The 21,968-nt window shown below is 45.9% G+C and overlaps 1 protein-coding gene across 3 annotated transcripts in view; it reads left to right on the forward strand.

Moving 5' to 3' along the window:
- Positions 1 to 4,281: 4,281 nt before the first annotated feature.
- LOC116570574 (long-chain-fatty-acid--CoA ligase ACSBG2-like) overlaps positions 4,282 to 21,968 on the forward strand; it is a 33,294-nt gene continuing 15,607 nt past the window's right edge. For 2 of the 3 annotated variants that reach the window (XM_032307841.1, XM_032307851.1), the window contains exons 1-4: positions 4,282 to 4,512; positions 13,362 to 13,462; positions 17,046 to 17,275; positions 20,959 to 21,047. In XM_032307841.1, coding sequence (XP_032163732.1) covers positions 4,490 to 4,512; positions 13,362 to 13,462; positions 17,046 to 17,275; positions 20,959 to 21,047 — 443 coding nt within the window. In that variant the 5' untranslated portion in view covers positions 4,282 to 4,489. Of the gene's footprint in view, positions 4,522 to 13,361; positions 13,463 to 17,045; positions 17,276 to 20,958; positions 21,048 to 21,968 lie in introns of all 3 variants that reach the window. The other variant, XM_032307859.1, reaches the window with a different exon arrangement.

Consider the following 21,968-nt stretch of genomic DNA (forward strand, 5'->3'; position numbering starts at 1 on the left):
AGGAAATTAAAGACACTTTTTACAAGCCATTCGCAAATTACAAAAAGTGAAATTGTATTTTCACAAAAAGTGAGATTATATTTGAAATTAATTTCAAAATTAATTTGAAGAAATTATATTTGAATGTGGGAACTGGGAGCAACATGAGTGAGTTTAAGACTTTTGTCTTGAGACATGTGGGACTAATTACTTAGCTAGATAACTTATGTCCTTCAAAAACTGTTAACTCCTGGTCAGCCCGGAAATATCACTTGAAGGTTAGAGCAGTTAACATTGGACTGCATCTAAAAGAAAATCTAACCAAAGCAGGGTTTTGAAATAGGGGCTTGGGGTACCCGGCTGGCTCAGATGGTAGAGCATGCCACTTGATCTTGGGGTTAGGAGTTCAAGCCCTGCATCAGGCATAGGGATTACTTAAAAATAAAATATTTTTTTAAAGTTGGGGCCTGGGGGTGCTCAGTCGTTTAAGCATCTGCCTTCGGCTCAGGTCATGATCCTAGGGTCCTGGGATGAGGCCTCGCATCCGGCTCCCTGTTCGGTGGAGTCTGTTTCTCCCTCTCCCTCTGCACTCCACTCCCCAGCTCCTCATCATGCTTTCTCACGCTATCTCAAATAAATAAATAAATAAATAATTTAAAAATTAAAAAAAAAGAAAGGAAAAAAACCCCTCTGCAGCCTACTTTCCGGGCGGTCCATCTCTGCTGCCTGGAGGTAGGTAGAGACCCCAGATGCCCGGGGAGGTGGGGGCAGGGGTAAGAGATGGAAGCTCCCAGCAGGGGGAGCTCTGAGAAAACGTACAGATTTTCTCTAGAAAAGTAAAACTGAATGAACATCACTGGGGCTGGTCTACAGGGGTAATGTCAAACCACCATTCCGTGGGCCACTACCTGTGCGGGTTTTGCGGGGGGGCTTTGTTATTTTACTTTATTACTATTTTTTATTGACCTATAACCGACATAGGAGTTTGAGGTCACCCCATATTCTATTTGGGTATACTGCAAAATGATCGCAATAAATCTTGTTATTGTCAGCATATGTACTTAAAATGTTTTTCTTGTGATGAGAACTTTTAAGATCGACTCTCTTAGAAACTTTCAAATACACAATAAGGTATCCTTAACCGTAGCCAGGACGCTGTACACATGCTGGACACATTGTATCCCTGGGACTAACTTATTTTATAACGGAAAGTTTGTAGCCCTCGGCCCCCTTCACTCATTTTGCCCACGCCCACCGCCCCACCTCTGGCCACTGGCAGTCTTCTCTGGATCTGTGAGTTCGGTTTTTTTCCTTTCGTCTTGTTTTTAGATTCCGCATATAAGTGAGACCGTACGGTATTAGTCTCTAATTTATTTCACTCAGCATAATGCCCTCAAAGTCCATCTATGTTGCTGCCAATGGCAGGATTTCCTTCTTTTTTATGGTGATTCAGGATTCCCATGTCGGTGTGAGTATGTGTGTGTGTGTGTATGTGCATCTCCCATTTTCTTTATCCATGCAATTATAGACCAACTGTAGGTCATTTCCCTATCTCAACCATTGTAAAAACAACAACAACAACAACAACAACAACAACAACAACAGAACACTGTGATGAACATGAGTTGAGGTCCTATTCTCACTTCCCTTGGGTATATACCCCGAAGTAAAAACCACGGGATCAGACGGTCTAATGGTTTAATTTGAGGAACCTCCGCACTCTTTCCCACAGTGGCTGCACCAGTCAATTTACATTCCTACCAACAGTGCGCAAGGGTTCCCTTTTCTCCACGTCCTCGCCAGTGCTTGTTATCTCATATTTTTGACAATGACCCTCCTAACTGATATGAGGCGATAGGTCATTGTAAGTTTCATTTGCATTTCCCTGATGATGAGTGATGTCGAGCGCCTTTCATGTACCTGCCGGCCATTTGCATGTCTCCCTTAGGAAAATGTCTCTTCATATCCTCTGCCCACTTTTTAGTCAGATTTTGAGGTTAAAAAATTATATATGTGTATGACTTTCATAATATTTTTAGAAATTAATTTAAATATAAACAAGTAATGGGTCAGCCCCATAGAATATTGAATTAACACAGTACAGGGACAGGAGGAAAAGGGTGTAGTTACATTTTTGACAAATACAGCCAAAGTGTTCTTCAACAGAGCTATACTGATGCACTGCTGCCAAAAACATGGGAGCAACATGAGTGAGTTTAAGACTTTTGTCTTGAGAAATGTGGGGCTAATTACTTGGCTAGATAACTTATGTCCTTCAAAAACTGTTAAGTCCTGGTCAGCCCGGAAATATCACTTGAAGGTTAGAGCAGTTAACATTGGACTGCATCTAAAAGAAAATCTAACCAAAGCAGGGTTTTGAAATAGGGGCTTGGAGCACACGGCTGGCTCAGATGGTAGAGCATGCCACTTGATCTCGGGGTTAGGAGTTCAACCCTGCATCAGGCATAGCGATTACTTTAAAATAAAATATTTTTAAAAAATTGGGGCCTGGGGGTGCCTGGGTGGCTCAGTCGGTTAAGTGCCTAGACTTTTGATTTCGGCTCGGGTCATGATCTCACGGTCTTGGGACTGGGTTGTGCGTTGAACTCCACATGCAGCAGGAAGTCTGCTTGAGAATTCTCTCTCCCTTTCCCTCTGCCCCTCCCCCAACACATGCTCACTCTCTCTCCAAAATAACATGCTCACTCTCCAAAATAACTAATTTTTTAAAAAATAAAGGTGTATATTTTCTCAGCAGATGGGAAATCTATGTGAACGGAGGCTGGCTTTGATTCAGCTACTCACTACTACCATCAAGGGCCCAGGATCTTAATGTCCTAAGCTTCTGGCTTCTTGAGTCCCTTACTGTAGCTTCATGATTGTAAAACAGCTGCCATGGCTCCACATAGGACATCCCCATTCCAGGCAGGAAGACGGGGGAAGGGGAAACCTCGGCCATCTTTCCTTTCCTGCTTGCCCTTCAGAGCAGATGTTTCCAGAAGCTGACTTGCCCTTATGTTGTGTTGGTTGGAATGGTCACACAGCCAGGTTCTGTGAAGAGCTGGGACACAACACAGTTACAGAACCAAATATGACTTCTGTCCCTTTGCCACTGGCTTCCTGTGTGACCTCAGCCAAGTGGCTTGGCCTCTCTGATCTTTAGTTGCTCTAATGGAGTGCATTCTAAGTATTAAATCATGTTACAGGGTCAGAATACTCTAATTATTTTTAAAAATTTTGAGGAAAAATTCACAGTAGGTTAACCATTAATCAGTTTAAAGCAGACAACTCAGTGACGTTTAGTACATTCAGGATGTTGTACACCCCTCACATCTATCGAGTTCCGAGATATTTCCATCACCCCCAAGGATAGACTCTATACCTGTTAGCAGTCATTCCCCAACCCACCTTCCCAGCACCTTGCAACCTCTATTCTACTTTCTGTCTCTGTGAATGTGCCTATCAGTGAACGCCATCTCCCGTCCATTAAAGGCATGACCCCAGAGTGGCCTCCATCACTTCTTTCCCCATCAGGATTCGGCCAGATGACCACATGTAGGATAAGGGGCCTGGGAAACACAGTCATTAGGTGAGGGGTCTAGAGAAGGAGCCAAATGGATATTGGTAGACACTGGCTCTCCCAGCCACGGCCACCTCAGTACTCTGTGGGGTGAACACTGGTCAGCCATGGACCTAAACTACCCAGAAGTCTCCAGAGATAATGGAACACTCCTTGTTCTTTTCTCTTAGCAGGGCAGAATATTTGGTTGATAAATCTTTATGTATTGAGTACCTACTCTCTGCCCTGCCAGGGATGCAGCAATGAGCAAAACAGACATAGAGAAGGAGAGGCAGTCTGAAGATTCATAACGCAGGGTAGTGTAATTCAAAGTGGCGAGATCCTTGCTGTCTCTGCTTAGGGAAGTTCTCCTGACCTCCCCGTGTCAGGTCCTTCATCAAACCCACTTGACTTGGGTCTCTCTGCACAACTCTAAGTTTGCATTCATTTGTATGATTCTAGGTTTCCTGCTGGGTTCCTGAACAGACCTCATCTGGTTTTGCTCCTCTTTGTGTCCCCAGAATCCAGCCCAACGTAAGTGTGGTAGCTCCATGTAATTTTCACAAATTCCATCGCAGGAATGCAATGTGTGCACATATGTGCGCATGAGCGAATGGATGAGTGCAAAGAGAACAGCAATCTTCCTGCCCCAGAAGCAGTTTCCTCCAAGGGTGGGGGTGGGGTGGGGAGGCAGAGACAGCCAGTGATGTCACAAGAGGTGTCTGGGATGGAAGGTTCTGGAAGGTTGAATGGGGTAGAAGGGCTGTTGGGAAGGAATACTGCCCACCTTTCTGCTTCTTGTCACCACTACCATCCTGGACCCAGACAGTAACGAGGTCTGGAAAGGAGCAGCACTTGTCCAGACTTCCAGGATAGGCAACCTATTTATGATCTTTGTGGAAGAAGAAAACACTCTGAGTAACCAAATGTCTCAGCAACCAATGCCGTGCCATGATGACCAGGACTCATGACAAGTAACATTGGTATGGGGGAGGGGCACGTGGGGGGGTCCTTTGGGATTCAGTGTCTGGCTGTCATTCAGTGGTATCTTTCAGTAGGACTTAGCCTTACCGCAGGCACACATTTGGGCCTTGAGCCAGACCCTCAGTATCTTTTTTTGTTGCATTTTCTCACTGATCGCTGTTGGTGTACAAAAAAGCTATTGATTGCTTTTTCAATATTGATCTTTTGCCTAACCACCTTACATAAATTTTTATTTATAATAGCTTTTCATTTTATTGGATAATCTAGGGAGTCAATCATATTATCTGCAAAATCACAGTGTTGTTTGTTTACAATCCGTATTTCCTTCATTTATTTTTCTTATGTTATTGCATTGACCAGGAAACTTCATCAGTGCTGAATAGTAGCAGTCACTATAAAGAATAAGACAAAAGAATAAGAATAAAATAAAGAATAAGACAAAAGATGTCAGCTGTGACTGCTACTATTCAGCTGACATCTTTTGTCTTATTCTTTATTTCTTAGAAATTCTTCCAGAGCTTTTGTTGCTGTTATTAAGTATAGTATTTATTGAATATTTCTGCCAGATATACTTTATCAAGTTAAAGAAAGTCTTCCATTTCTTATTTGCTAAGAATTTTCATAAACAACAGATATTTCATCAAATTATATCTTGAAGAGATCATATGTTTTTTCACCCTTTCTCTCTTAAATGCAGTAACTCATATTGATAAGATGTTTAGTGTTGAATAAAATTTTTGCAGTTACAATAAACCCTATGTGGCCTTTTAAAATGGTGAAATGGGGAGCTTGGGTGACTCAGTTGGTTAGGTGTCTGGCTTTTGATTTTTGGCTCAGGTCATGATCTTGGGATCGTGGGATCGAGCTCTGTGTCCCCATGCTCAATGAGGAGTCTGCTGGAGATTCTGTCTCTCCCTCTTCCTCTGCCACCCTCTCCATGTTCTCTAAAATAAACAAATCTTTAAAATAAATTGTGAAACATCTTGTATATAAAATAATACAAAAAATCTGAAAATTTAATGAATAGCAATAAATGTCTATACCTATTTCACTTTATGGAATAAAATGATACTAGTAACTTGTACATCCTCTGTGCGTCCTACGTTTTTCTCATGTTCATCCCTCTCCTGGTAGTGTAACCACTACTCTGAATTGTCTGCAGAAACTTCCCTGTAGTTTCAGCACCCAAACAAGTACTAATTAATGTTGCCTGTTTGTGAACTATATATAAAAATTATACTACCACCTGCTTCTTTATCAGCACCATGACTGGGAAATGCATCCAATTTTGTGTGTGTGTACTTGGATTTTTCTTCACAGTGTAGTACAACATAATGGATATGTCTACTCTTCTGTTGATGGACATTAGGGGTTTTCCAGTGTGGGGTTCTTATAGACACTGCTGCTGCAAACATTGTTGTTCATGTCTCCTGGGGCAGATATGCAAGAGTTTCTCTTGGGTATATGTGCCTGGGAGTGAAAATGCCAACTCAGGTATATGTACATGTTCACTGTTAATGGTTAACACCAGAGCTTTGTCAACTGGGTGTGCTGTCTTTATCTCACATCCGTAGTGGAGGAGAGCCCCCATTCCCTTTCCCTTCCAGCACTTGGATGCATTTTTGTATCTACTGGGAATGAAATATCTCATTTAATGTTCGTTTTTCTCATTATCAAGAACACAAGCATCTTGTCCTGTTTATGACCCGTTCATGTTTCCTGTGAACTGCTTGTTCATGTTTTTGCCCATCTCCTGTTGGATTACTTATCTATGCCTTTTTAATCCAGAGCAGCTCTTTTCATATTATGGATATCAGTTCTTTCTTGGCATATGAACAGAGCAAATCTCTTATCCCAGTCAGTGACTTGTCTTGACTTACTGTTTTCTGATGTCCCAATACATAGACATTCGGCTTCTGGTAAAGATTCCTTAAATACATGGCTGGATTGGACCTTCATTTGATTTAAGAGTCATACCATCTCCACTTAAAGCTGCTTATGAATGAATGAATGCTCCCCAGACTGAGAAGAAAAAATTATGTTCTGGCCATAGGCAAACTAACCTTTTTGTGTCCTAGTTTCATTTGTAAAATGCAGAATAATAGTAAATAACAGTACCTACCTCCTAGGATTATTGTGAAGATTAAATGACTTAATGCACAGAAAACTTTCAGAATAGTGCTCAGTGCACAGGAAAGACCCATTTGTTATTTGCTTTGCTTGTCGTTGCTGTTCTGTAATAAACAGTCTAGGTCTTTTTTTTTTTTAAGATTTTATTTATTTATTTGACAGAAAAAAAGAGAGTACACAGAGGGGGAGCAGTGGGCAGAGGGAGAGGGAGAAGCAGATGCTTCTCCCATGAGTGGGGAGCCCCATGCAGGACTTGATCCAAGGACCCTGGGATCATGACTTGAGCCAAAGGCAGACCCTTAACCAACTGAGCCATCCAGGCGTCCCAACAGTCTTGTCTTAACAGGACTTCTGGTTTTACCAGGATCCTCTCAGTCCAAGATCACAGGAAGTGTCTCTGGGTAGAGCTCCCATATTATCTTTCTCTCTAGAAAATACTCTAAGTGCTTGCCATCTGCACCTCATAACTGCCTTGTTGAGTCCAGAGTTTCTCAGTGTTGGCACTACTGACATTTGAGATCAGATGATCCTTAGTTGTGAGGAGCTATCCTGGCCACTGCAGGGCATTGAACAGCACCTCTGGTCTCTACCTGCTAGATGCCAGTAGTACTCCCCAACTTGTGACAATCAAAATGTCTCCAGACATTGCCAGGTGTCCTCTGGGGGTTAGAATGGCCCCTCGTTGAGGACCACAGGTCTACTGAATCAATATATTTGGATATGTACTCATTCATCTAATATTGATTGAACCCCTTTCATGTGCTAGGCATTGTGCTATGTGTTAGGGATATAGTGATCAACAAGATAGACACACACACACACACACACACACACACACACACACACACACACACCTAGTTACAAAGCTAGATCATGCAATAAAGGGGAAGAGAGGATGGAATGGGAGGGAGTAGGCTCTAGCTCAGCCTGGGATAACACGGGATATTCCTGTGAAGAACAGATTCATAGGCAGAGGCTGAGTCTGGGAAGGAAAGAATAGATGAAGATTAGGGAGAACAGTGTTTTGAGCATAAGGGACAGCATGTGCAAAGGCCCTGAGGTGAGAGGGAGACTAGAGTGTGTGGGGATAGAGAGAAGGTCCAAGTAGATGGAGCAAAGGAGGTGAGGGGTATGGCAGGAGGTAAGGCTGTCTTTGCATTTATTTCTATACGTCCCTTGCTCTCAGAGGCTAATTGTATATGTCTGCACCTAGAACAGCCAAGCCTCTGCACCCACAGTCTGCTCTGTCTGGAACACACACCCCAGTAGAACTCCACATCCTTCAGGTCTCACTCAAGTCAGATGACACCTCCTCAGATAGGCCTTCCTGACCACCCCAGCATTCTCTACTACAACACCCTGTTCTGTTGTTCTCATTGGGATCATCACCAACCTGAGGTTTTTTTAATCGAAGGGATACCCACATATCACAAGATTCACCACTTTAAGGTGCACAAGTCAGTGGCATTCAGGACGTTCACACTGATGAGCAACCACCTTCTCTATCTTGTTCCAAAATATTTTCATCATCACCAAAGGAAAGCGCATGCCCATTAGCCGTCACTCCCCATAGTTCTGTTCCTAGCTCCAGGAACCCCCTCATCTGCTTCCTGTCTCTATGGATTTACCCGTTTGGGACATTTCCTACAAATGCATCACAGGCTGTGTCCTTTGACATCTGGCTTCTCTTGCTCAGTATGATGTTTTTTGAGGCTCATCCTGTTACTATCTGAACTGATCTTTGTTCCTTTCCTGGCTATTTTTTCCAACTAGAATGTCAGCTCAAGGAGGGATTTTGTCCATCTTTTGCCCAGTGCCTAGAACTCTGCCTGGCACACAGTAGGTGCTCAGAAGACACAAGGAGAAGAGGATCCACCTTTGTCTTTTTCCCTCACTGAATTTGTAAGAAACGTTCTTGATGATGGTTCAGCTTGAGAGAAAGCAGGGCAGGCCCCCCGATGGCCGTGGGCACTTAATGATTTGAGACCTATCATCTTCCCCTTCTCACGGCTTCAGCGGTAGGGTCAGATCGCTTACATTTTGCTTTATGACCACCACAGAGCCAACAACTCCTTAGACCAGAGGCAAAACCATATTTTCTTGAGCCACAAACACATACACAAATCCATTCACCTGCACAAACGGCCACCTCTTTGTATGTTGTCCTGAATCTTGCTTTTCTGATTTAATATCCTGTCTTGAAGAACATTCAGATTCAGTAACCATGAACCAACCTCTCTCTGGTGTGTATGAATTTTCATCAAGATGAGACTTGCGTAGCATAAATTAACCTTTTTACAGTGGATGGCTCAGTGGCATTTAATACACTCACAGTCTTGTGCAATCATCACTTCTGTTCAGTTGCAAAAATGGTTCATTGCTCCAAAAGGAAACTCTGTACACATCGACCCGTCGTTCCCCACCCCCACCCCAACCCTTGGTGGGCAATTCTTTGGTGTCTCCAGTCTACTTTGGTTTGTCTTCATATGGATTCTACTCCCAGTTGGAACTGTCTGTCCTTGAGGTCTTCTCCAGCAGACCCAAATGTTTGTCATGGTACCCTGCACGAGGTAGATCTTTTATTACATTCTTACTCGTTTTATGTTTTATCCCAAGTTTTACTTTTAAGGGGGATACATAATTTTGTTGTAGAGTACACATTTTCTTTTTTTACTTTGCCAAAGTAAGCCTTTTTAGATATAACTTTTTTTTTTTTTTTTTTTTTTAGTAAAACTGGCTGGATGAAATTTTTCTCTTTAGACTGATAGAATAAAAATATAGCTTGAAAGAATGCTATCACCATGTAACAATACTGGGGAGAGTGATTAGGCTTTTATTTCTTTTAAGATTTTATTTATTTGAGAGAGAGAGAGAGAGCGTGAGTGGGGGTGGGGAAGGACAGAGAGAGAAGCAGACTCCTTACTGAGCAGGGAGCCTGATGCAGGGCTCAATCTCAGGACCCTGGGATTATGACCCGAGCTAAAGGCAGACTCCTAAACAACTGAGTCACCCAGATGCCCCATGATTAGGCTTTTAAACAATACATACTTGGCATACTGTGGACAGGAACTAAGTTTCAACAGGAGATGGGAAGTGATTGCAAACAAGCCATTTGCTCCTTAAGTTTTACCTTTAGAGATATTGGAGAACCCAATGAACTAGCTATGGAACATTTTTGAAGGGTCCACAGCACACCTGATTCACACATTGTAGAATTCATGTTTTTGGTGTAGAGTTTTAGAGTTCTGGCAAATTCTTGGAGTCATATAACCAGCAGCACAGCCACTGTTGCCAGCCCACCCCCAAATTCCCCCCGTTCCCCCTTCACAGTGAACCCCACTTCACACCCCAACTGCTGGCAACCTCCAACCTGTTCTATGTCACTACTGTTTTGCCTTTTCCAGAAAGTCACATAAATGGAATCATAAGGCAGGTGGCCTTTTGAGTCTGGCTTCTTTCCCTCAGGTCTTTGAGATTTGCTCAGACGGTGCATCCACAGTTCCATCCCCTGTGGTGTGGCGTTCCATGGTATGGATGTACCATGAAGATGGGGGGGGGGGGAGGGAGGGGGCAGGGGGCTGCGCAGGGCCTTGTGGGCACAAAGAAGATGTGGGCTTACACCCTGCAGGAGGTGGGAGCCCTGGAGAGTTGCTGGCAGAGGATGGGCATGGTCAGACCAACATTTTATTTTATTCTTAATTCTTAATAGTTTTTATGATGGAACATTTCACACACACACACACACACACACAAATAGCATCATGACCCACCCCTCCCAACAACAGCAATAGCTATCCGTTGCTTGCTCCAATAATTGTCAACGTGGAGCTGGCCTTGTCTCTCTCTATGCGGCTGTGCTCCTGCTGCACCGTTTTAAAGCAAACTCCAGATAGTGTGTTATTTCACATGGAATCCTTCAGCAACAGGGATTCTTTTTTTTTTTAATATTTTATTTATTTATTTGACAGAGAGAGATCACAAGTAGGCAGAGAGGCAGGCAGAGAGAGAGGAGGAAGCAAGCTCCCTGCTGAGCAGAGAGTCCGATGCGGGGCTCGATCCCAGGACCCTAAGATCATAACCTGAGCCGAAGGCAGAGGCTTTAACCACTGAGCCACCCAGGCGCCCCAACAACAGGGATTCTTTAACTGAGTCTCAAACCATCATCACACTTCAAAGCGTGACCATCCTTTCTTCGTGTCATTTGACATCCGTTCAGTGTTCAAGTCCCCACGGACCACAGATGCCTTGTTTGGGTTGGGATGTGGCTGGAATCCACACATTGAATGTGGTTGATGGAAGCCACCATGGAGCAGGGTCCCTCTGGCTCATGGGAGGGAGCCCGGGTTCCAGAGAGTTGTGCCTGTCTGGGGGAGCAGCCGTTTGGGGCCCTAGTTTGAAGACTGGGACAGATGTGGGGGAAAAAGGGGAGCAGAGAGAGAGAGAGGGAGAAGGGGAGGGAAAGCAGGGTGGGGGAGAGGGAGGGAAGAGAGGAGGAGCCGGAAGGAAGGAAGAAGGGAAACAGGTAAGGGAGAGAGAGACAGGATGGAGAGACGGAGGAAGGGGGGGAGAGAGGTTGGTTAGGTGATGGGTAGACAGAGGGACGCGCGGATGGAAGGACCGATGATGGGGAAGGCTGGACGGCTGCGAGGGAGGGTGATGGAAGGGAGGGAGGGAGGGGCAGATAGGGACGAAAGGGGAGATCGGGGCAGGGGTGCGGTCCACCAAGTTTCTGAGCCGGGCCAGCGTCTCCAGGAGGACCGTGGACTTCTGGCCTCTTCTTTTGTAGCACACGTTATGGATGTCTTTGCGTGCGTGTTCCGAGCTTCATTCGGACCCGCCATGTTTGGCTATTTCCTTTCCTCCACCGATTGATCTATTCTGTGTGTACCCATGCCGCAGACACTCATCTCAGTTCCTATTATAAGGTGCTTTTCTGGCTACTCCTTTTTCACTGGAACGTACAGCTAGAGTCTGCTATCGTAGAACCGTGCACAGGTTATGGGGCTGTATTTGCCAGACGGCGTATCGTCAGGTTCTTGTAGGACATGAACTGCACATCTAGAGTTTAGGACTGCTTGACTCTGGCATCAAGTATAATGTTGGCCACGAGGGAGATAAGACCATTTTCCTTCACGGAAACCAGCGACACACTGTTCTCAAATGATGTCGGCCAGCGGTGGAGGGCGCCGCTGATGATATCTGCAGACATCTTGGATTGGAACGAAATAACATACTGGATTTGTGATTTTAATTACATGCTTGGGGGAATCTGATTAATGAAATATGTGGCCAATGTTCGGATGTTTTGGAAATTTTGATTGGTTAAATTCCCAAGTTCATTAAATGGCATTTAAGATTTAGTGTCTTCTCAACATTTATGCAAATGGATTACCCCACGTAACAAAGTATTGCAGAATGGGCGACTCAGCAGAAACTTATTTTCTCTTGGTTCTGGAGGCTGGATGTCCAAGATGAAGGTATCAGCGGGGCTGGTTTCCGGGGACAGCCCTCTTCATAGTTTGCAGACAGCTGTGTCCTCACAAGGTACAGCGAGAGCAAGAGCTGGTGTCCTTTTCTCTTATAAAGATACTAATCCGGTTGGATCAGGACCCCATTATTAGGACTTCCAGTAACCTGAATTACTTCCCTAAAGGTTCCATCTCCAAATACAGTCACACTGGAGTGGGGGGGGGGCTTCAACATATGAATTTTGGGGAACATAATTTTGTCCAGGAAAACAACTATTAATTTTTGTCAAGTAAATGTTTAAAAAGAATGTTGCTTAATAGGTTTAAGGATTAGCACACTGAAAATCAGACAAGGTTAAGGCGTGGTGGTTGACCCCATCGGACATGAAAGGATTCAAACAACGGAGTCCAGTTCGTGAGCACGCGAGGACCCCGGCAACCACAATCGTCACTGTCCTCCAAGGAGGGGTTAGTGACCACGGGATCTGAAGTCTGACCTCTGCACACTGTCTTCCAAGGGGGCTGCCTCAGTCTCACAATCTACGAGAGTGTCTGTCTCCCCACATTCTTTCTCACTAATATCAAGTGTTTTTCAGCCTTTTTGAGCCTACTCAATCTGACAGGTGAAATACATCACAATATTTTCTATTGCCCTCTCTCATGACTGAGAAAGTCATTTTCAATCTGTTTTCAGGGAACTTTCTATTTATGACCTTTGGGGTACCGGGAGGAGTTCTTCCCATGTAAAGGAAATCAGGCCTTTCTCTATTAGACACATTACCCGTATTTTTTCCTCAATTTGTTGTGAATCTTTTGAGTTTTTATGGTATTCTTTTGCTACGTGGAAATTAAAAACTTCTTAACGTAGCAAGATTTTCTGTTTTTCCTTTATGTCCTTTGGGTTTTCATGTCATACTATCCTTAAGGCAACTAAGCAGAACCGAACTCTCCCATGGGGTTCTTTCCCTTGCTAGAGTTCAGAATGTTTCCTCACCCACAGGACCACATATGGACTTGGTTGTTATGCCCCAGCCGTTTAAGAGACTTCTGGAAACTCACGGACTGAATGCCCTCTGGACTTACAACTGCTCTACGATCTGTCACACGGACCCCCCTCCCCTCCTAGGCCTGGGACTAGCATGACTAATCGATCCCAGGATTCTAAGCAGTGGATGGAATCTGGCCTCAGACCTGCAGCCCCTTTGCCGGCCCTGCTAAGTTCCTTGCCTTGTGTCTTGCAGTGCTGTGAAGCATGGTGTCTCCGGACCTGGAAAGGCCGAAAACCCCAAGACTCAGGAAGTAGAGATTAAGGACCCTGAAGGAGACATGAGTAAAAACAAAGGTATGTTGTGCTTGAGTGCATATAGGAAAGGGAACGGGGCACAGACTCAGCCAAGCCTTTTCATAAAGGAGCAACCCCACCTTAGAAAGTCAAGGCACACTTGTTCCTTGCCTGGGTCCCTGGCTTTGGCTGATGTGCCTCACCTGGGGTGGAGGCATAGGCGACTCCTACCTACATCTGACAGGGAGCACAGGCCGTCCAGGCCAGCTGCTGTCTGAGCAGAGCTCCACGGACAGGGGGTGGGGCCGCTCTTTGGAAACCTCATTTGTATTGTTTGTACCATGGGACGCTGATCACAACACCTCCCTGTTGGGACAGCGTGTGGGTAAAGCACCCAACAACCATTATATATAGTGCGGATATAATTATATGTGTGCGTGTGTGTATACAATGTAATAATATATATAGTATAGATATGAATATGACAGGACATATAGTGGGTATCATTGTGTGTGTGTGTGTATATATACATAAAGTACAGATGCAATTCTATATATAGAAAAAGAGAGAGGGTCAGAGTCCAGATGTAATATGGGCCAAATGTAATACTATAACGCAGATGTACTCACATACATATAATGCAGATGTAATATTATTTATATAATACAGACAATACATATCATAGAGTACAGGTATATTGTAATTAAATGCTACTCTGTATTACCATTTATATTTTATATGTTTTATGATAACTACATAGGGCAGGTATGCGATAATGATTTTCCTCTGTATGCAGTAACCACCTTGCCGGCGGAACAAAGCTCAGGGAACATCACGAGACAGAGTGAGCCCATTATCTTTCACAGCTGCCCTCTTCCAAGTGCCTAAAATGTTGGCAGGAACGACAGCTTTTATAACCATTCTCAAGTGACCGCGATCTTCAGAATGTCATTCCGGTCACTGTCAGATTCCCAGGGCCCAGGCTGGGTGGTGGAAGCAAGAGAAACTGCCTTCTGTGAGGGCTCTAGAGGCTGCAAGTCTGAGACCAAGCGATCGGCTGGGTTGGCTTTTCCTGGAGGCTGTTATGGACAGTCGGTTCCCTGGTCTCCAGGCTCCTGGTGGCCCTTGGCAATCCTTGGTGATCCTTGGTTTACGAAGTCATCACGGCTATCTCTGCCTCTGTCATTACACGATGTTCCTCTCTGGGTCTCTCTGTGTCCTCTCCTCTTTCGCTAAGGACACCAGTCATTGGATTTAGGGCCAACCCTACTTCCAGAATCTCATCTCGGGGTCCTCAAAGGATTCCAGCTGCCAAGGCCCTATTTCCAAATAAGGTCACATTCTGAGATTCTGTACATGAATTCTGGGGGAGCATCATTCAACCCAATACAGCCAATAAAATATCCCTAACCAGGGTCCAGGTGACACACCCCCACATTTCTGTCCCATTTAAAGCTTCTCCCTTCCCCCAGGCCTCAGGCTGGATGCCTGGAGCAGTGGGGGTGGGGAGGCCCGATGAGCTGTTTTTTTCATCCCCTCCACCATGCTCCCCCCCCCCAACAGTACCAACACCACCAACACCACCAACAGTTGCCCACAGTAAGCTGTCATGCCTCCTGCTGCTAACTCTCCTTGGGGGCGGGGCCGGGGGCACTTCTGAACTAGCCTCGCCTTGATGTTGGCTGCCGTGGGTTGAACTATATCCCCCTGCCGTGGTCTAAATACTTGTGTCCCTCCAAAACTCCCACATTGCAACTTAACCCCAAGGCGATTACATTAGAAGGTGGGGCCGATCAGAAGGGATCAGGCCACCAGGTCCACATGAACTGGATCAGTGTCCTGATAAAGAAGGCCCCAGGGAGCTCCCTCATCCCTTCTGCCAAGGGAGGACGCAGTGAGAAGCCGCTATCAGCCAGAAAGCAGGTTCTCACCAGACACTGAACCCGCCAGAGCCCTGGTCTCTGACTTCCTGGCCCCTGCAACTACGGGAAATAAATGTTATTTGTAAGTGTCTTGCATTGTGCTAGAATAGTCACATGAACAAAGAGGCACCCCAACACTCAGCACCTCGGGATGTGACTTATTTGGAAAGAGGGGTCACCGCACGTGTCATTAGATAAGACGAGGTCGTTCGCGTGGGTCCTAACCCAATGACCGTGTCCGTGTGAAAAGGGGCAAGTTGGACACAGACAGGCACACAGGGGGATCACCACGTGAAGCTGAGGGCAGAGACTGGGATGAAGCTTCCGGAAGCCAAGGAACTCCAAAGATGGCCAGCAAATCGCCAGGAATGAGGAGAGAGACATGGAACACATTCTCCACCAGGGCCTCCAAAGGAGCTAACTGTGCACACACCTTGATCTCATACTCATCATCTCCAGAACTGAGAGAACAGACTTCTGTTGTGTCAGCCACTCAGTCTGGGGAACTTGGTCACGGCGGCCCTAGCCGACTTAATACATAGTTCATGTTCTTTGCTCAGCGCCCACTGGTGACTTTCCTCACGGACTGTCTCTCAACATGGATCTCCAGGTGACGTGGAATTCTTTCTACTGGCTTCCAGCCAAAAGCCTCTCCGTGAGGTCCATGTCAGTCAAGGGGAAAATCAGTGTCCCCCAGCAGGTAGACGTGTGGTGCTCCCCCAACCCCGCTGTCTACTCGGCCATTTCCGGCTACCAGCCCTCCAGAGGATAAGTTTCAAAGTCAAGAGTCACACACCCATTTCTCCAAGAGGGTTTCCAGAATCTTCTCTCACTTGGCCCCTGGTTGGGGGGCGATGAGCAACACACTACTCACCAACTCTCTCCACAGGAAACCCTCTTCTCCTCTCTAGGGGTCAATCATTTCACCCCTGGAAGGAGGTGAGTGAGGGAGGAAAACAAACTGGCTTTGAGCCAGCCCCTTTGCCTGGTCCGTATAAGTTGGTGGAATCCGGTGGTCTGGGTGATGTTGCTTTAAAACCCGACCCCAGTCCTCAACAGCTCAACACAACACGGGCTTGTTTCTTGCCTGCATTATGTGTATCTGGCACTAGGGTTCCTCCCTGACATGTGCTTGCACCATTTTTGTGAGGAGAATGGGGTATGGTGGGTCACACACCGGCTCTTACACCTTCCGCCTGGGAGAGACACACAACGGCCACTTCTCACATTCCACTGACCAAAGCATGTAGTCTGCCACGCGTGCATTTTACCTTAAAAAAAAAAAAAACCCTATAAATAATATGGACTCGAGCTAATGATTCACACGCTGAAGTGCTTAAGGGGGAAATGGATGGGTAGCCGCAGCACTGACATGGACAGAGTGATGGACGGATGGAGAGAGATGGTGGGACCGAGATAGGATAAAGCAAATGGAGCAAATGCCAGCAGTTGTGGAAACCACGTGGTAAGAGGATGTTGGCTCTATAGACCATTCAGGTTTCTTGTAGGTGTGAAATTTTTCACAGTAATTTGTTGGGGGTTGGCAAGGAAAAGTAGGAAAGAGGAAGCGTGAATGGGTTGGCTGGCGTTGGTCATGTGACTTCACCCGGGGAGCGGGATTAATTCAACACTCAGCCCTTCAAGCTCAGAAAGGACACTCCTCCCCCAAAGTTATTAAATTAATAAAAACATTTGCCACCAACCCTGGTGGCTGTTTGCAGTTACTCCTGGGCTGTGGACCATTCATCGAGATGGAGAAGTCATCCTGAGGCTATCGAAACATGGGCTAGGCCATGAGACCCCCGTAACCATCCCTGATTTTTTTCGGGAGTCAGTCAAACGATTTGGGGCATATCCAGCCCTTGCAACAAAGAACGGTGAGCAGTGGGAAGTCCTGAATTTCAACCAGTACTATGCGGCTTGTCGGAAGGCTGCAAGAGCCTTGATCAAGGTAAATGAGTTATTCATTCATTCATCACTTAGTCGATCATTCATTCTACATACACAAACACATGGTATAAAATGCACGAGGCACCACAAGATATGAAGGTTCACTGGTGAGAATTTTCCCTTTAATTCTTGACCCCTCTCTTACGGAGGCAGCCACCCTTGCCGAAATCCTTTTGGGGAATAAACTATGTGTATATATATTATAAAATTTCTCTACAAGCAAATTTTTACATAGATGGTGGCTTACTCTACCCATCATTCTTCATCTTCCTATTTTTTTGCTTAAAAGAAAAAAGATTTTACCTATTTACTTGAGAGAGAGAGAGAGAACACAAGCAGGCAGAGGGGCAGAGGGACAAGCAGACTCCACACTGAGCACAGAGCTCAACTCGGGGCTTGATCCCAGGACCCAGAGATCATGATCTGAGCCAAAGTTCGATGCCTAACTGACTGAACCACCCAGACGCCTTACATCTTGCTTTTTTAAATCTCTGTGTATTAGCTAGCTATTGCTGCATAACAAATTACCCCAAAATTTAGTTTCATGGTGTCTAAACTGGTGGTGTCTAAATTGGTGGTGTGTAAATTGGTGGAGGCTGTGGTCAAGCTGTCCATATGAAGGTTTGACTAGGGCCAGAGGGTCTACTTGTAAGCTTACTTACATGGCTGGTGAGTAGCAAGAGGTCAAGACCTTATTCCTTGTTCCCTATCCTTCTCCATTGGGCTGAGTGTCTTCAGACTACGGCAGCCAGCTCCCCCAGAATGAGTGATCCAAAAGGAAGTGTGAACAAAATGGGAATCCTATCTTCCCATAGCTTCCATGACTTAATCTCAGTGACATACTATCCCTTCTTCCGTATTCTACCGGTTACACAGACCAGCCTGGACACAATGTGGGAGGGAGGGAATTATACAGGAACACGAACCCCGGGAAGTGAGAATCCGCGAGCGCCATCTTGGAAGCCGCCTGCCACGCTCTGAGTTCCTTTCATGTTGATTCACTAAAAACAAATCCATACTCTTTTCAGCAACTACAAATATGTATGTAACAATACTGGCATACTGGTGGGTACTGACGGTATTTCCAGACTTTGCTACCATACATGGAGGCACAGAAAACCTTTGTACAATGAATTCTTACCAAGAAAGTGCTTCTATCGGCCCACTCAGAGTGTGTGAGAGACTCTGCATACCTATTATTCTTGCCAACATCATATTATAAAAAATGTGCATATTGGCTACTTTGATAGGCATGTTAGGCAGAATTCTACAATGACCCCCTCAACATTCCCAACTCCTGGTATAATCACACTGTATGGACAGACTCCTCCCCTTGAGTACAGGCAGGACTTGTGACTATGATGGGATTTTCCTCCTGTGCTGGCAAAGGTGAAGAGATTTTGCCGATGGAATTAAGCTCCCTGATCAGCTGACATTGAGTACATCAAAACAGCAAGGGCTCTGGTGGGCCTTACCTAATCAGGAAAACCATTAAAAGAAAGATTCTTCCGCTGGCTTTGAGGAAGCACATTGCCATGTTGTGGACAGGGCTATGTGGCAGGGGACAACAGACCACTTCTGGGAAAGCAGTCCCCAGTTGATAGCTGGGAAGAAAACAGGGACCTCAGTCATTTAACTACATAGAAATAAATAGAGCAAAGAGTCAGTAACTGTAGGAGAAGATTCTCAAGTTTCAGAGGCAACCACAGTCCCTGCAGATACCTTAACTGCAGCTTCCGGAGAGCCTAAGCACAGGACCCAGTGAAGCTGTCCCCAGACTCCTGGCCTGTGGAAACTGCAATAATAAAACATGTGTTGCTTTAAGCTGCTAAGTTTGTGGTGTTATGTTAGGCAGCAACAGATAAGGATACGATGGGTAGCTCCTATTATAAAAGGGAATGCCTGGTGGCTTTGATTTATAGGAAATGCTGTCACATTCTGACCCAGACCTGAGTTCCTCTCTCCCTTCCCCTCTGACACCCACGTGTCTTCACGCAATGATGAGAACAGTCTTCTAGGAAGGAGTCTCTGCTTGGCTGCCCCACCACGGGGCTGTGACGGTTTGCCTCTCCTGAGAGATGATCTTCTTTGGCTATGTCCTTAGGTCTGGAGACTCAAAGATCCCTACTCTCCCAATCCTCAGGGATCTAAGCAGTACTAAATCAGTTTATCTGCATCTTACTAGAGATTGTTTACCTGCAGAGGAGACAGCCAGTTTGTTACTAAGCAGAAATACTCATTATGCTCCGAAGCACTGGCAGGCAGATATCTTCGAAATGCTTACATTTTCCTCAAGAACACGGTCATTGCCAGCTTTGCCCTGTGTGACTAAAAGAGCCAACAAAGTTAGACGTTCCCAAAACTCCATGGAGTCACGTTAGGAAAAGCCAGCATTGAGCCTAAAATCCGGGGTGTGGCAAAACCTGGGCCTGCCCCAAGGAGGATTACCTTCATGATCACCTTCTGGTTCATTCTCAAGTACATTCAGATCAAGGATACACCTTTATTTATTTTGAAAGATTTATTTATTTGACAGAGAGAGAGAGAGAGAGAGCACGCAGAAGTAGGGGGAGCGGCAGGCAGAGGAGAGGGAGAAGCACTCAATCCCAGGACCCTGGGATCATGACCTTGGCCAAAGGCAGATGCTTGACTGACTGGTCCACCCAGGCGCCCCAAGGCTACACGTGTAAAAGTGCAATTTGCCACCACTTCAGGCTATCACTCTTGGAGTACTTCTGTTATTACAAACAAAAATAAATTCACACCTATTAAGACAGCCATTATCTTGGAAAAAAGGACAAAATAACAAGTGTCAATGAGGACATGGAGAAACCAGAAGACTTGTGCGTTGCTGGTGGGAATGTAGAATGGTGCAGCCCTTATTGAAGGCAGTGTGGTGGTTCCTCAAAAGATAAAACACGGAATTACCATGTGACCCAACAATTCCTCGAGGATTCAAAGCAAGGACTCAGACAGATACTTTTTCACCATGTTCACAGCACCGTGATAACCAGCAGTCAGAACGTGGAGGCAACCAAGAGTCCTTTGGTAGGTGAATGGAGAAGATCTAGTGTGGCCCACCCGCACAACAAATTATTATTCAGTCTAACAATGGAAGGACATTCTGACCCCTGCCACCATGTGGTGGGACCCTGAGGACACAGGGCTCAGTGAGAGGACCCAGACCCAGAAGGACACATCCCGAAGGACCCCACTCCCAGGAGGGCCCCAGAGGAGTCCCGTCCACAGTGACAGAGAGGAGATGGTGAGAGCCAGGGCTGGGGCAGGGGCTGGGGAGCCCATGCTTCCCAGGAACAGAGTCTCTGTTTGGGAGGATAGAAAGTTATGGAGACAGATGGTGGTGACGATTGGACAACAGTGTGAGTGAGCTTCATGCCGCTGAGTTGCGCACTCAAAATTGCTTTGTCCGGTTGACCACAATAAAAAAATAAAATACATCCAAACAAGAATAAATAAATGGTGCCTTATGCAGAGGGAGGCAAAGCGGCCTCCTAACAGTCACAAAAATATCACACCCCAGATTTTAGGTTCAGCGCTGCCTTTTCCCAGTGTGACCTCATGGGCTTTGGAATCTGCTTTCCCACATCCCAGTGAGCAGATCCCACCCAGAAACAAGACGTCTTTGTGTTTCTGCTTTCTGTCTGTTTGTTTTCGCCTTCCCAGCTGGGCCTGCAGCGGTTCCACGGAGTTGGCATCCTGGGGTTTAACTCCATCGAGTGGTTCATCGCTTCCCTTGGTGCCATCTTAGCAGGGTAAGACTGTGGGCTGGGTTGACTCTGACTGTGGGCGAGCTGCGACTCTGCGCTGGCAGCCCGGGGCTGGCTCTGAGATGTGATCGGGAATTTCAGGGGCAAGCCCAGGTTAGGAGGCAAGACAGACACACCGACCGACTGACCTGACGAAGGACTAGCATCTCCCATATATACGGTGCTTTTATAACGAGTCATAAAAAGACAAAGCATGTGACTCTTGATCTGAGGGTCATGAGTTTGAGCGCCCCCACGCTGGGTGTATAGATTATTTTAAAAATCTTAAAGAAGAAAAGAAAGATTTTATTTTTTTTAGATTTTATTTATTTGACAGACAGAGATCACGCGTAGGCAGAGAGACAGGCAGACAGGCAGGCAGACAGGCAGGCAGAGAGGAAGGGGGACGCAGGCTCCCTGCTGAGCAGAGAGCCTGATGGGGCTCAATCCCAGGACCCTGAGATCATGACCTGAGCCAAAGGCAGAGGCTTTAACCCACTGAGCCACCCAGGCGCCCCGACAGAAAGATTTTAAATAAGGAAAGACTTGAACAGAAAGCTCACAAAGGGAAGTAGCCAACAAGAGCTTGAAGCCATCAGGGAAATGCAAATTGGAAAAACAGAATGGTTAAAGGCAAGAACAAAAGGCAGTCAGATGAAGGGAACAGGTACTTGGGGGGGGGGCGTCCAAACCCTACCTCTAGCTTCGGTTGCCTTGGGACCCTGAACAACTGACTTCTCTGCCCTAAGGCTTAGTTTCCGCATCTTTAAAATGGGATGCTGTGAGGGTTCCGTGATCGGCCACCACGATGACATTACAGGACTTGCTGCTTTCCTCACCCTTATTTTGCGGCTTCATTTCATCACGGTGAAGCTGTGGAGGGAGGGAAGCTGGTACCAAGGCTGCAAACTCAGAACTTGTCTCTAG

The sequence above is a fragment of the Mustela erminea genome, chromosome 1 (assembly GCF_009829155.1).
Source record: "Mustela erminea isolate mMusErm1 chromosome 1, mMusErm1.Pri, whole genome shotgun sequence".
Taxonomy (NCBI): Eukaryota; Metazoa; Chordata; class Mammalia; order Carnivora; family Mustelidae; genus Mustela; species Mustela erminea.